Here is a 15,679-nt window from a genome sequence, read left to right on the forward strand (position 1 = left end):
TATATAAAAACAAAAACCAAATTTATTCCATCATGATGACACAATCAAAGGACATTATGCACGATATATAGTGTGGTTCACCGTTCGCCATAATGAACGCATTAGATGCGTTGCCACGAAATTATTTGCTATTGCATGTCGGTTAAGCAATGACTCTTAACTACTCGGAATTATATGACTACGAGCCTATTAAGGTATTTGAAGGAAACTAAGCGTTAATAGTGATTGAATATTTTATATTTAACTAATATAATATATAAAAAGCTATCACATGCTTCGTTACGTACAAAAATATACATTTCATTTATCCAAAAATATCTACACAATTTTTGGATACAAATCTACAAATTAATGTCAGTAAAAATAAAAAAAACTATGCCACGTTGCACAATTTTTAGCATTAAGATAAAATTTTGAAAAATATTCCATCGGCCACAGAAACGTAATATTCATAAAAAATATCAAATGCTTATTCACATGCTATCCATCCTGAGACATTCTCATTACTTCATCACCGGGTCGTACTTTACGTGGTAGCATTTTAGAATCTTCTATCGACGATGGTAGCTCTGTATTTTTAGTCTCAGGTAAAGGATAACACATAACAGCTCCAAGCATAGCCATTACAGCAAATATAGTTCCCGCTGATGTTTCTGGTAAAGCATTTATAATAGGGGCACTAATCTGTCCCAACCTGGACACCACGGACAGGATTCCCAAAACAGAATTCCTTACAGAAGTAGGAAACAATTCTACACTATACAAAAACACTATAATAAACGTCATAAAGAAGAAACAATTACAGATGCAGACTATGACAACCCTGGGCCACGTGGCATCACAACATATTAATACTTCTATCAACATAAACAAACCAGATAAGAAATTTGTTGCTATCAGAAATGTTCGTCGGTTCAGTATTTTTAATAAAAATATAGTAGTTATGGTTCCGGGAAGGAGGAGAGCTCCTGAAATAGCAACGTTGATGTGGATGTCGCCGCTCATTTTACCGATGTATTGGGAGACTCCATAGTAGCCCATGCCGCAGACGAAGTACACCACTGCCATACAGATAAAGTTCGAACTCAATTTTCTGTGTCTAAATATTTGCCAGAACTTCATCTTAGTTCGGGAGTTTTTGGAGCGAGCTGCTTGATATTCTTCTAGCTCTGTTTTAATTGATTCATAAGATTTTCGATTACTAAAAACAACGTTAAGTACTTTTAAAAATTGAAATTACATATTACTATATTCAAGTCTTATTGATTTAAGTGTTGACAGAGTACATAAGTTTTAAGATTTTTCGAGTCTTCAAAGAAAAATTGTTAATTCATTTTAAACTTTTTAAAGATACAGTTTGCACTCTTGCATCTTTTGAAGAACTTAATATTTAAAAAGTTCGTCTAACATACTTTTGCAACTAATAAATATTTATATTTTGTATCGATTCATTCATGGGATTTCAATAATATTATCGATATCCATGAATACCAATTCATTCGTGGGTTGTGATAATATTATCGATATTTATTAATAAATTGATACAAAAAACAGTTCTGCATGATCATTAGTAAAATGAGCGTTCCTAATGAAATATTATGAATTAAATTCTTAAAACTTACAAACGTGATATCTTTTCCATCACCACAGCTGCTTCATCTACCTTCCCGGTATCCATCAACCACTTCGGGGACTCCAACGTCAACCAATAAAGCGCCACACAAAGAAATATCGGTAATGACAATGCTATTTGAAATTCATCACAATGTCTTAGCAAGTACGACACACCAGCTAAGCACATGTGGCTTAGGTTTATCGGGATGTGCAGCAAAGCTGTGACCATCTCCCTGTGTCTGGTTCCACAGTATTCCACACAGAGGACGTAGGAGGTCACTATAGCACCTCCCACGCCAAGACCTTCGATAGTCCGCATAAAGATGAAGGAAACTGCAGTCGGCATGATGCTGACTAGACATCCTGAGATGGCTAAAATAAGACAGCTCATGGAAAACATTGAGAGACGACCGAATCTGAAAAAAAGAAAACGCTACAGAAGCACTTAAATATGAGTTATTCTGTTCTACTAGCAAAACTGACGGCGAGGTCCATGTAGCTCAAAACTCAGGAGAAACATTTTTTTTTATTAAACTTATGAAGTGAACTCAAAATAGACTGAGTATTAACTAAGTATCGCAATTATTCTTAATTTAACGTATCTAATATAAAACACAAGTTATTCCAAAACTATTCAAGTTAATCGTTCGGATAAAACTTACGTATCAGACAAAAATCCAAAAGTCAAGGCTCCGAGCAGCGTCCCAACATACAGCATACTCTGGGAGAAACTGATCAGCCACTGGGTGTCACAAAGTATTCCAAACTTCGTCTGAGTTGTCTCTGTGAAGACGCTTCTATCCCACCAGGGATTATCACAAGGGCACGTGTTCAAAGTACTGTTTTGACCATCGTCATTGCAATAGTAATTCATAGGCGGAGAGAGGAATATCAAGTTCAGAATGTGCCAGAATACAGGCAGTTTACTCGCAAACAGAAGAGTAAAGAAGTAGTAGTGGTAGCGAGAGAGCACACTGAAATGTTTTTCAATGGGATTTTTCAGTTTCAGAGGCATTTTTATGAATGCTTGTTTGTTATCTAGTTGGCTTAGATTCCGTTCCGATTTTGAGATTAATTTAATCAGAAAAAACAGATGTGGTAAAATATGAAATTAATTAATATTAAATAAACAAAGTAATAGTGAAATTATCTGATTCTTAATATAATAGGCTATTATAGGTTTGATAAAAAAACTTGTTTTTTATTTACTTACTTTTATTCTTAAAACGATTATAGGGTTTCGTATTGGAAAATTTTTTGGTGTTGGAGAAATATCGAAATCCCTAAACTTTTTCCGCAACCGGCCCAAGTAAATTTAGTATAACTTGTTATTATTTAGAGTTTATTTGGCTTCTTCGAAAATATCAGCGAGTTGTCGAGTTTTTGCGATATTTAAGTTCCCCAGCAAATGGAAGATATAGAAATGCAAAGTAAAATGTTTTTCGGCAGATTTTTTCTTCATTTTCGACAGCCACTAAGGTTCGTTGAGCCGTTTGAATAGCGACCACCGTACACATGGAAAAAAAGTCATAGCTGCTCGGTACGACGAGCTGCATTCCGTGCTTAGTCTCCTACCAATATTTACTCTTTCATAGAGACCTTATATATTAACTACTCATAAGCATTAACAATCACCATTTTTTGCAGATTACAGCACCACAACGATCCCATGTATGAATGAGGAAACATACCTATAACTTTGACATTAGTAATTATTTATTATCAATGTTCACTTGGTTAGAAAACTGTAAAAATCAATCTTGACATTTGTAAATATAATGCATTTTACATAAAGTGGATTCACTATTTCCAATCTTCATGCATATTACCACAATAACAGGATCCAAAGAGTGTTAGAATATATATAGAAAAATAGGATTTATAAAGTTAATATAACTAAACTAGGAGTAATAATAGATAAAAAAACTAAATTGGAAAGCAAACACGGAAGCATTAATAAAAATGATTAGTATTTCAAGTTACGCAATACTTAAATTTGTATTTTTTTATTTCTAAATGACTCGCTAATTTCATATTTGTTTTCCGCTTATTTATATATGACGAAGTTTTAATTAAGGGTAGTGTCGGATGGTTAAGCCCCCTCTAGTGTTAATATATACCTATACAGATATAGTTGTTTATACAATAATGTTGTTTGTCAGTGTTGCTGGTAATATTGTTGATTACAAACAGATTAAGGAGGAGAGTGAGTACTTAATATAGTTTTAGTATTTAATATTGCCTAGGCTTTCACCGAAAGCGGCGATAGCCTAGTTAGTTGTGAATGAAAACATCGTGAGGAAACCTGCACACCTGAGAAGTTCTATATAGGAATTTCGAAGGTGTGTGGAGTCTATCAAACCGCACTAGGCCAGCGTGGTGGACTATGACCTAATCCCTCTCAGTAGTCGAGGACGCCCGTGCCCAAAAGTGGGACAGTATATAATACAGGGCTGATATTATTATTTAATATTGATTTTCTTCTTACAGCATGCTATGGATATGTTTCCTCTTATCTTAGATATGATAGGATATTTAAGGGGAACTCTACAAATAAAGAACTTATATTAAGTATATAAAATATAATAATAATGTAATTGGCAAGACTAATCGTCAACTGTCGAAAATATTCAATTTATAAAAAAAACATAATTATTGTATTAATCCGGTTACATTTGTTTATTATTGGCTCAGTATTTTATTAATAATAGTAAATATTTTTTAATTCTATCATTGTATCATATAACATAATCTGAATCATAAAAGAAAATATTTCGAAATAAATGTCAATGTCAAAATTATTGTGTATTGAAGACGTATTACTTACTCTATGTTGAAAATATCATGGAATCACGACAACTAATTTCGGAAGAAATATAATATGCGCATGACTAAGATTCTACATCACCCAGCTAGTCGAGCTGAACGTCGTGGGCATCAGCTTGGAAAGTCTTCGAAATGTCAGGATATCGAGGGATTGAGCCAGCGAGACGAGTTGCAGTCGTCACCGCCACCAAGACCTGGTCGACGAAGAGAACGACAAACTCCAGTAGTGTTGTGACCTGTGGGACTGTGTGCATTTCGTATGGTCTCCGCTACCTGTGGAATAGTTCGTCGCTTAAAATGGGTTCAGGAAATGAATGAAAATGTCATGCTGGCCTATTTTGGGACAACAAACCGAGAAACCAAACTCACGGCGTACCGTGCTGAGATGCTTTCTGTTTCAGGCTTTGGAACCTACGGTCAATGTATCATCCCAATAATTGTCGGATCAGATGCGATACATCCAACGCGCAGTATTGAGTTTAAAATATTATGGGAATAAGTATTCAATAAAAAGAGGTACCTAATAATACTTGTTCATACTACTTAATGCTAAATAATTTGAAATTGAAACGTGTGATGTTCATTATTAGGAACTGAAGCAATTTTTATTAAAATAAAAAGAAATATCACTGAGTACAGATATGCTTTAAAAAATATTACACAAACCGAACAACCGGTACGACTGATAATAAACAACTGTTCGCTGCTGACTGACGACTGACTCGGTTTGTCAAACATTCTGTGTTTTTATAGCAAAAGGTATCACAAATACCATCACAATAATATTTTATCCTAAAAATATATTAATCTATCTGTTTATATTTTTATGCTGCTGCCACGGCTTAACATGATGTCTATAAATAAAATAAATAAAATTCTTTATTCATCACGTAGGCGAACATAGTTGCACTTATGATACATGAGAATATTTAATTATTATTTAATTAAATTAGCTTATATAAAATCTAATCGTCTAATCTAATTCTCATGTAAAAAACTCAAACTTTAAACTCATGTTCTTTTACAAATATATATATTGTTTAATACAGGCACGCCAAAGTGACCTCACTGCACCTAATGGCAAATGGAGTGGGGGCCAGTAAAATTTCGACTCACAAGAGATGATTACCCCTCGAAAGTCGACACAATTATGCCGGCATGTTGGAACCAGAAATACGCAGCCTGATCCCGGAACGCGACACAGTTATGGCGGATTTAAACACCTTGTGTACGGTGTTAGCTATCTGACATAATATACTTAAATATCTTATCTTACCTACTTTGCAATACTAGTCGAAATCAGTAATGAAGCAAGTTACCAGTAAATTAGCCTTTATAAAATTGCTATATAAATAAAGAGCTAGATTAAGTATAACATATCGCGGGTGTGAACAAAAATATCGATTGCTCCATAAACGTTCAGGTTAAAGTTTACGCGCGTGACGAAATAGAGATGCTGGATGTGCCATTAAATATTAACAATGGCGACTGTTGCAGCTAAATAACGAAAATAAAATTTTATTTCCAAATAAATTAATACTTTTAACAAAAATATAAAAGATATTTAAAACAATAGTACAATAATCTTTGACCATCAGTTTTGTGAATTACATATTTAAAAAAATACTGATGAAAGCATCCATGCTTGTAGTTAACTATGGTGGTAAAAAAACTACGATTTTCTAATAAATACATGTATAGGCATCAACTTGGTTTAATAGCAGCATGAGCTTCTTTAATAATAAAAATATATTTTATCCTTTGGCTGCGGCTCCACCCACGTGAAAGGTTTTCTGGGATAAATATTTTCCCGGGATAAAAATGGCCTATAGCGCTCAGGAGTAATGAAGCTTTCTATTAGTGAAAGGAAACCAAATCCCTTTTAAAATTAAAGTATTTTTGCGGATTTTATCACGATTTTAATATTTTACTTTTCTCCCGACGTTTCGAAGACTTTGCAGCCTTCATTGTCACGGGGGGGACTGAGGTGTTGGTCATCCGGTTATCATCAACAAATCGGCTTAGTGGTTCCTGATAATAGTGCGTTCAAACAAACTCTTCAACTTTATACATTAGTATGTCAAACAAAAACTCAAAGATCTGCACCTCTCATTTATGAAAATTAGTTTGCCCCTTCCAGTAAAACTAAGCCCGTTTATGGAAGAGGTCCAAGTGACGATAAGTGGGAAGCGAGGGGGCGTCGCATCATTCACTGATTGATACATTTTTAAGTGCGACGGAATCAAGACATTCTGCCTCGCAAGCCGTTCCGAAGCCATTTATAACGTCTGCCTAAATAATATGTTGAGTGATGTATGAAGTGACGAAGCATGGCGTAATGGTATGGGCGGGGTTTTGGAGTTCCATACGCAGAATACCAATTGAAGTTAGTTACGGAACATAGATTGAATTGACTGTTTAACAGGGTTTTTTTCACTGTAATATTATGTCAACTCATTTTGTAATAGGATATATTTTATATCTTTTCTTAAAATCACTTCTTCTATAACCAATCAAACGTTATGTGTGTCGTATTAAATAAAATATTTTCGCTGAATAATTTTAATATATAATATTAATTGGTTTCTTAAAAGAAAGGTCAGCTTAATTTATAAACTCTGGCAATTATCTGTATCTTTATTTTACTTAAATAAAGTATTTGTCATTTTATCCGACGAAAGAAAACAGAGATGGTTCCCAATTCGACACGTATATATTTTTTAAATGTTAGACTACGCATAAGATTTTACAGAGTAGACCAATTTCGATAATTCTATTTTAATGAATAAGGTATACTCAGAAGTTGGTCCAATAAAAATAAAATTGTGAACAAAAATTCTAACTCATAATATTAACAATAAAATGTTTGTGCCGAACACACGCTGTGGGAAACCAACTCACACTTGGCAGTTTTTTGTTTGGCTTGTACACATATGACCTCGGATTTATATCCACTGGACGAAACAAAATCGTTGTGAACTATTTGCATAGTCTTTTATCATTTTTTTGCTATTCGTGATCATTCTGTATAACTAGTAACTACCCATTATGTATTTATATAAGAGATTTCGTTTTATTTTTTTTAATACTGCGAGCATATCGCACCTTTATCGATTTTCGTGTTATTACCAAAAGTCGATGTTGCATTCAATGTTTGTCACTTTTCAAATGTTGTGGACTATAAAGTCAATGTTTTTTTGCACTTGCGTGAATAGGGGACCGACCTGTGTTTGATTTTGTACATTATTCTATATGTAATGGTTAATAATACGAAAAAGAAACCCTCCTGCGAAAACTGCATTAAAATTGGTTAAAAATGAGCCAATAATTCATATTTCAAATATTACTATGTGCCGAACTGGGTGCGAAGTGGGGATATCGCTTCATCTCTTTCTTTCGCACGCGTCGTAATGCCCTATGACGTCACACGTGGGTAATGCGCCTCTTTTCTGTTTCTTATTACTTACCCCTTCTACCGAAATTAAAAGCCTTATAACTTGTTGATTTTTTACCGGATTTAAATAATTCTTTCTGTGTTATAATTTATATAACGTAAATATTTGATAATAATAAAGAACGAAAATGAGTCCGGTCCCTTATTCTAAAGGTGTTACATTAATTTATGCAATGTTTTATTTTCAAAAGTTTCGTTTTCTTTTCCACTGAATTACTATTTTATTATTTATCTGTTTATACTTTCTTTAATTAGTTTAATTATCTATAATGAACGGCAATGAAGACTTGTTACTTGACTAGGTTAAACACTTTAGTTTTCGTCTAAAAGTTTAACATAATATTATAATCTACAGTCTGAAACCTGTATTCGACTGTAACAGCAGGAAGTTTCAGGTTGTGCTCCGGGTATCTAGCAACAAAATAGTATGTCAGGACAGAAAAAAATATGATTAGGTTCTAAAATAAAGTTATAGGTACAAAAATATAAATGTTAGTTTAACTTTGACTGCCTCGGTGGCATAGTTTTATAAAGGTACGATTGAGGTCTCGGGTTCAATCCCCGTGTTGAACAGTAATATTGCTTTTTTCTACTTAGCATTAACCCAGAGTTTGGATTTTTTTTTATTTATGACGATAGATACGCGTTCGATTGTATGCAACGGCATACACAGAGCGGAAACTCGATGCACCAGTTGTGCCTCTGCCTACTCCTTCGGCTATAAAAAGGCGTATGCATGATTGTGTGATCAAGAAAACTAAGCATATAAATTTCTACATAAAATATTTCCGGTAGGCAGATGCGACCTTAATATTGCTTTAGTCCATGGACAATAACTGCTTTCAATCATGGCGAGCTACTAGGTCGTAGTTTGCTTACTCAGGTAATAAAATTAATCCCGAAACACCATACTACAATAGCTATAAATCGCCGGTCTTTGAGCTCTACCACAATAGTTTCCATCAAAAGTATTATGATGGATATTTCATTTCAGTTTTCACTATAACTATCCGCATATGACGTCTCTGATCATATAAAATTCACTTTGAATGCACTGTCATCAGACCTAGCCCGCCGGGTACACTCCACCCGATAAACGAACAAACAAAAATAAATCACTTCGATTAGTTTTAAACATAAAACTTTACGTTAATGATATACCTCATTAACAACTTAAGAAATTAATTATTACGCATTTTGTAAATTAAAGAAAGAACCATAAAATATAATAAAATAATATATAATATCAGCCCTGTATTATACTTGCCCACTGCTGAGCACGGGCCTCCTCTACTACTCCTCTACTACTACTACTAAAATATAATGAAAGATGAAATCAAAAAATATAATGAAAGAACACCTTACGTATTTATTAAACAAGATGTCAATAGACTGTTCAAGACAAAATCTCTTAACTTTTTAAAAGGTTAGGCCAAAACCAAGCAACCTACTACAAAACATCATATTATCTGCCTTTCGCTCGATTAACTTTATAGTTAAGGTTATTTTGTCCACATGACTCAGTTCTATTACCCCCATAATTATAATGGCAATTGAATTTATTTTTCATATTTGTCTGCTTCCTTAGTTATCTATAATAATGTAGTTGAGTCCGCCTATAGGTAGGTGAACAATATCATCGTTGTTTGTACGTTATATATGTGAGCTAACTATTATATCATCTGTTGGTGGATCAAATAAAATGATAATTAAAATAAATACGAAAACCTACATAGTACTGCGCTCTTTATCCTGAAACACAGGAACAGTCATTCATATGGGCGGTACCCACCACCACTAGACATAATACCTACAAACTTCTTACATTTGACTCGCAATAAATCACATAATAGGGCCGGAAATAATCCGTCCCACTGTACATGTTAATACAACATGAGATATACTTTCGGAACGTAGCTTGTTACATGGCTATGTAAACTGTTCAAAAATGTATCGCGCCGTCCAGGCCGCGCTCGCGGAAAGAATGAAACGCCCAGTATGCTTTTAGACATAGAACTATATGTATCAATATATTATTGTATGATTTTTCACGATGACAACGCATTTTTAAAGCAATAACACTGCTAATGAGGCTTCAGAAGAAAAGTAACGTCTGTATAGTTTGATCATGATTGGTTGAGAGACCAACATGTGACTCACACATGATTGCCTCGACCAATTACAATTAAACGGCGAAGACGTTCGTGTAGTGAAAAGAATTTACTACTATCTAACGAGAAGGGAGTGTTTCTCATGCCACATTCAAATAGACTGAAATAGACTGAGAGGACGATGCAGATGCAGAGATTAGAGGTGTTGACTATTCTGTGGACTTGCTAGGTTCTACAGTTATCTTTGTAAAGATATTGCACAGACCATCTTTTATACTTCTTCTTCTTTCTTCAAACAAATAGAAAGTAAAAGAGACGAGATCTTTTCTTATCTTACTATTATTATGTGCAAAAATTTTGAGAACACTTTTGGATGTTTGTTAGCAGCCAACGCAAAAACAACTGAAATTGATTGAAATTTGGTATCCAGACGACCATGACCTGGATTGAAATATATATGGGAAATAATAGGATTTTTTAAATAGTTGTTCCTGAATTTTAACGAATTTTCTTGCAGAAATTTATCTTTACGCAAGCGAAGCTGCAAGCGATTGCTCGAACTCAATAATCTTAAAATATTTACTCTTAAGACCCTTCATATTCTATAAAGCGCTACATACAGTTTCACTCGAGCCAATCTCTAGTGCGATTAACATGTCCCGGCGAGATATAAGGCGGCGTTCACGCTAAGCCGTGGGACGTATCGCGGCGTGTCAGTGATTTATACGCTGTTCACACTGGCAGCTTGATAACGCTACGTGTGCGCGCGGCTTTATTCATGAGCTAGTTTTCGGAGTTGATCAGAAAAGTAGGAAGAACTACAGAAACAATTAAAGGGCATGAGGTGTGGGGACAGTTTTTGTGGATCAAAATGTTCTTTCTAACAGATTTAGTTCAAATGCGGCCAGGACGCGGTCCAAACAGCTAAACCTACACTACAATATTCTTATATAAAAAACCAAAGTTCTTTAAGTACCGAAATTTTTAGAACTAGAAAATCAGTGGCGATTACTTTGCTATGATATGCTTGAATGGAAATAAACTTGAATTAAAAAACACAAGAATTTATATTTCTTTCTCTGTATCTTTACATTCAAATAAAACGTTTTGAACATCAAAGCCGCTACAATTATTTTTTCGTCACCACTTATCAGACCTCTGTAAATATAAAAAGGTACTGATTTATGTATGACGCTTCTTATTTTGCCTGAAAGGACTAAAACTATTGATGATAGCTTCCGCCCGCCGTTCACCCACATGAACATTTATAAACTAAATTAAACTACATTTTTTTTAAGTTTTAATGATTATCATGATTTCTTATGTTTACGCGAATGTTAGACATTAAAATAAAACTATTTTGCGGATTTTATCGCGGTTTTATATTTTGATTTTTTCCCGACGTTTCGGAGACTGCCTTTATGGTCGAGGGGCAACTTGAGTTGTTGGTCATTCAATGTTATTATATCTACTTACATTTTACAATTATACAATTTATTTTTTCAAATTTTTAGCTGTTGCGGGTCTGGTCTACATAGAATGAGCTCACAGTGTCTTGGTCTGACAGACGGTCTTTTGGGTGCCGTTTTAATTAAATATAGAAGTGTAACCCAAGCTTGTGCACGCTTTCAACCATATTCTCTATTGAAAATCGGATGTTTTTCAATTTCAATAGCTTCGAGAATCATTTTAGGCAGCAATTGGTGTTCTTTGGCAAGGATTTGTGGCTTGTATAGACGTAGATAATGAGTATGTTAATCAGGACAAAATAGGCTTCAATAAATTAAAACACTTCAAATCGGCTGTAAATAGAAAACACTAGCGAGGTGCTGGGATTTCCATACAAAGTAGCATATGATCATCGCTTAAGGAACAAGGAAGATCCTGCGCTTCTAGAAGGAGTTGAGCTGGCTAGAGCCATAGCCGGCATATCCCGCACAACGGACAGACCTACTACGGGCTAAGTGCAATAAAAGGAGCCGCTCAACATAATTATCGCTTACAGAAGCAATGATAGATGTAACGGCGGCAGATTATCATATAAAATACCCACGTTTGTTATAAGACAGTAGTGACCCTAACACACCAACACTAATCACCTCTCGAGTAGTTACATCGGCCAAGCGACATTCAAGCCACTAACAATGCCATACAGTAATTCAACTTCTAAATACATGCAGTTTCAAACAGCAGTCCGGAGTGCCGTCAAGCGAGCGGCGCCTATGCGGCCTGTTGTGACGTAAATGGCCTCTTCACGAGCTAAATATAGCCCTGATGATTTATAAGTCATCTATTTATTACTCTGATAGTTTCAGTGTGGCTTTCATTTAAGGAGTATGTCTCTTTTCTCATGATACGGACTTTAGAATAAATCTCGGTGGACCTTGATATATTGCAACGTTAAAGAAAAACTTTTTTTAAGAATTGAGATATTAATGCTATCTTTCTTTAAGTTATTTAAACTTCTACATGAATTTAAAATTATTTTATTTTCATTTAATCTTTAAAGATACATAATACTATACATATCATAAAGTCTAATTGAAATAAAAAAAACACTTTTCAAGGTATGAAGAGGTTTCAAAATATTTTCCGTGTTAGACAAAAGCACCGTCCCCCCCTCCACATCCCTATTTCTTTCCTATAAGATCGGTAAGGTACTCGTTTCCTAAGGTATGATCGGTGCTTTTTTTGGTCTATGCTAAAAAAGGCAGCAACTTGGTTGTGCTACAGACATAGCTAATGTCTACAGTGATGGTGATAATTTACATGTAAACAACTTGTCTTTAACGACGTATAGTATTAATAACAACGATGGCGGGAAAGAGCGCGATATAATAACCAGTATCCATAGAATGTGGCAAAAATACACGACCCGACTCCGTGTCGTTTTATAGGGATTGGTTGAGAAACTAATGTGTTACTGATGCATTGGTCTCTCGGTCAATCAGAAACAACAATTTTAAACGACATCCACTTATTAGTCACGTATCTTCAGGTCATTCTAAGGAGGCAGAGCTCTCTTTACCTGACTTCGTCCTATTCCAATGTGACGTCATCACAGCGCAGTTTTCCAAGCATGTTACAGAAAATATTTATACCCCTCCGTCGTATAATTCTTTCAGGAAAACATTTAACTATTCAATTAATTCAAGAAAATAGACTAATGCAAATATTCGTGCAATTCCGTAGTTTCCGCATGAAATTCGCATGTTGCCGTCAAAACGCCGGCCGCTGGGCTGGACAGACGGACAGCTACTGTTAAGTCTTTGTTACATGTGGATTAAGAGCTTCAAATAAACACGAGAATATGCAATATGTAACCTGAGTCGAGAGATCTGTTCAAGAAGGGTATTTAGTGATCTATTCTCATCACAAATATATATATATTAATAATAATAATATCAGCCTTGCATTATATACTGACCCACTGTTGGGAACGGGCCTCCTCTACCACTGAGAGGGATAAGACCTTAGTCCACCACGCTGGCCTAGTGCGGAGTGGTAGACTTCACACACCCTTGAAAATTCCTATAGAGAATTTCTCAGGGATGCAGGTTTCCTCACAATGTATTTCTTCACCGTTAAAGCAAGCGATAATTCACAAAGAATACATACATAATTTTTTAGAAAAGTCAGAGGTGTGTGCCCTTGGGTTTTGAACCTGCGGACATTCGTCTCGGCAGTCCGTTCCACGACCAACTAGGCTATCGCCGCTTATATCCCGAATATATACAAAACATATTTTTTTTTTTTGTTTATATGACCCTACGTTTGACAGCCTAGCGAGGGCCGGCTTATAGAAATACACTGGACTTATGGGTAAGCGTTTTAGCGCTCGCAACTCTTGAAAAATAAGCGACCATACTGAGGACAATTCACTAACAGGTAACGAACCTCGGCTCAGGATGATCACTGGGAAAGGATAAAACATCAACGATTATGATACAAATTATATAATCTTGTTTTATTAAGGGAATTTCGGCACCCAAGTATTTTGACTGTAGAAAACGAGGTTTGACTAAGAATGCAAAATGAATCATAAAGGTCAATGCGTAATGACCGTTAAGTAAGGTCAAACAAACTGCTAGCACAAGAGTACGCACACGTTAGGAGACTTCAACGATATTTTTTTGAGATTCACTGTCATTTGCATTTATTTTATTATTACATGCAAGCTAGAACTACTGCGTGATTAAATAGATCCTCCGCCTAAAATGCATGCTGAAATATTTGTAAATCAACTTGTAGTACGTATATATTGATGACTTGTATGAATATGGAGAGTAATTGTAGAATTTCGTGAAAATGTCAATACGATTGTTAAATTGCGGAACTAAGTGTCAGAATCTTGATGGGCCTATTTGAATCACAGAGTTTTATCTGAGGTAAAGTGACCTGAATCCGATTAACATATATGGTAAAGCATAATTCGAATAAATTATCAATTAGATAGAAACGTATCTCTTGATTTCCGTCGAATATATTCTATATAACAATAATAGTGCAATTGTAAGCAGCGTTTAGCCGCGTTAGGGAACGATGGCCGTGTTTCTTGTATGAGGCGGTATCAGGCGTTTGTACCGACCGCTGGGTGATACACAATACCCATCTAATTGACGAGAAAACAGATGTTATTTGCTTTTATTTTATTGAAGAACAGAAAAATATTTTTTTTCTATGGACACGGCAAATTATTCCACTACATATTATGATAAGCGGAGTGAGGTAGATACAGTGAGGACAATGACATCTCCATCCCTTAGATATTAGATTGCCCTCATATCATACTTTAAAATTAAATACGGTCGTTGGTAACTTCATCTTGAAAATGGACTTAGGCGCGAATAAAAACAAGCTTGACTGCCTCGTTTTCGTAGTTATATTGCGTACGCGTTATGACTACCATACTGCTGCGCAGGGATCGATCCTTGAATCGGATAAAGCAATATTACACTTGTAGACAAGATCAGTCTGGAATTATGTTATTTAAATGGCAATAGACTCACTCTATATTACGTGAACAAACATAGCTGTTGAAATGCGAATGTGATATATTAGTATCACTCCAGTAAAAGGTGTTGCAGTGTGTAAAAGCTTTATAAAATCTCGCAAAATCGCCAGTCTTCCGTCTCTCGCGGCAGCCGCAGCTCGTATTGAATTGTGTCGGAAGTTGGGGGCACAAAGCTCTTACAGCGCAGACAATGGTGCACCGATCTAGCCATCTTTCCATTACGTATGCGCCGTTAATACTTCCATTTCTACTCGGACGTGCCGCCAAAAAATCCTCTTTGAGTTACGTAGCCTTCGAAAATCGTGACACATTTCGTAGCTGGAGGTAATGAAAGAGGTGTTAACGCGTTTGGTTTTTGCTATAATTTTTTATGTCCTAATATAAAGGTAATTTACACTTAAAGCTGCTTGGATTTTGATGTAATTTGGTACAATGAAAGTGCACATTGGCTTTTGTTTTATTAAAATTGTTTTAAGCGGAATCTATTATTATACTCTTTTGGGTTTAAAATTCATGGCATTTTAATTTCAGAATACCATTCCGATTTTGAACAGCCCGCATTTATACAAGATCCTTTTTCAAGCTGTCAGTTTATCGTGCAACAGGATACTCTGTACTGGGGCCGTAGCCAGGAAACAGAAAAATCATAACGATAAGTTT

At 35.2% G+C, this 15,679-nt stretch overlaps 1 protein-coding gene across 2 annotated transcripts; it reads right to left on the reverse strand.

Annotated features, from left to right (window-relative positions):
• Nucleotides 1-250: 250 nt before the first annotated feature.
• LOC115442008 (solute carrier family 22 member 3) lies at nucleotides 251-2,685 on the reverse strand. 2 transcript variants are annotated; one of them, XM_030166954.2, is made up of 3 exons: nucleotides 2,277-2,685; nucleotides 1,623-2,030; nucleotides 251-1,201 (listed from the first exon to the last, which is right to left on the reverse strand). In XM_030166954.2, the coding sequence occupies exons 1-3, from the start codon at nucleotides 2,627-2,629 to the stop codon at nucleotides 481-483; spliced, it is 1,482 nt and encodes a 493-aa protein (XP_030022814.2). In that variant the 5' UTR covers nucleotides 2,630-2,685; the 3' UTR covers nucleotides 251-480. The 2 variants fall into 2 exon arrangements, with proteins under 2 accessions (XP_030022814.2, XP_037297120.1); XM_037441223.1 differs by having other exon boundaries at nucleotides 1,082-1,169.
• Nucleotides 2,686-15,679: the final 12,994 nt, after the last annotated feature.

This window comes from Manduca sexta, chromosome 22 (genome assembly GCF_014839805.1).
Source record: "Manduca sexta isolate Smith_Timp_Sample1 chromosome 22, JHU_Msex_v1.0, whole genome shotgun sequence".
In the NCBI taxonomy this organism is placed as follows: domain Eukaryota; kingdom Metazoa; phylum Arthropoda; class Insecta; order Lepidoptera; family Sphingidae; genus Manduca; species Manduca sexta.

Excerpts from the sequence above, each read along its gene's own strand:
- LOC115442008 (XM_030166954.2), bottom strand. The coding sequence starts at position 2,629 with ATGCCTCTGAAACTGAAAAATCCCATTGAAAAACATTTCAGTGTGCTC. Across the intron at positions 2,031-2,276 it reads TTTGGATTTTTGTCTGATAC|ATTCGGTCGTCTCTCAATGT; the intron begins GTAAGTTTTATC and ends TCTTTTTTTCAG. Across the intron at positions 1,202-1,622 it reads ATGGAAAAGATATCACGTTT|TAATCGAAAATCTTATGAAT; the intron begins GTAAGTTTTAAG and ends CGTTGTTTTTAG.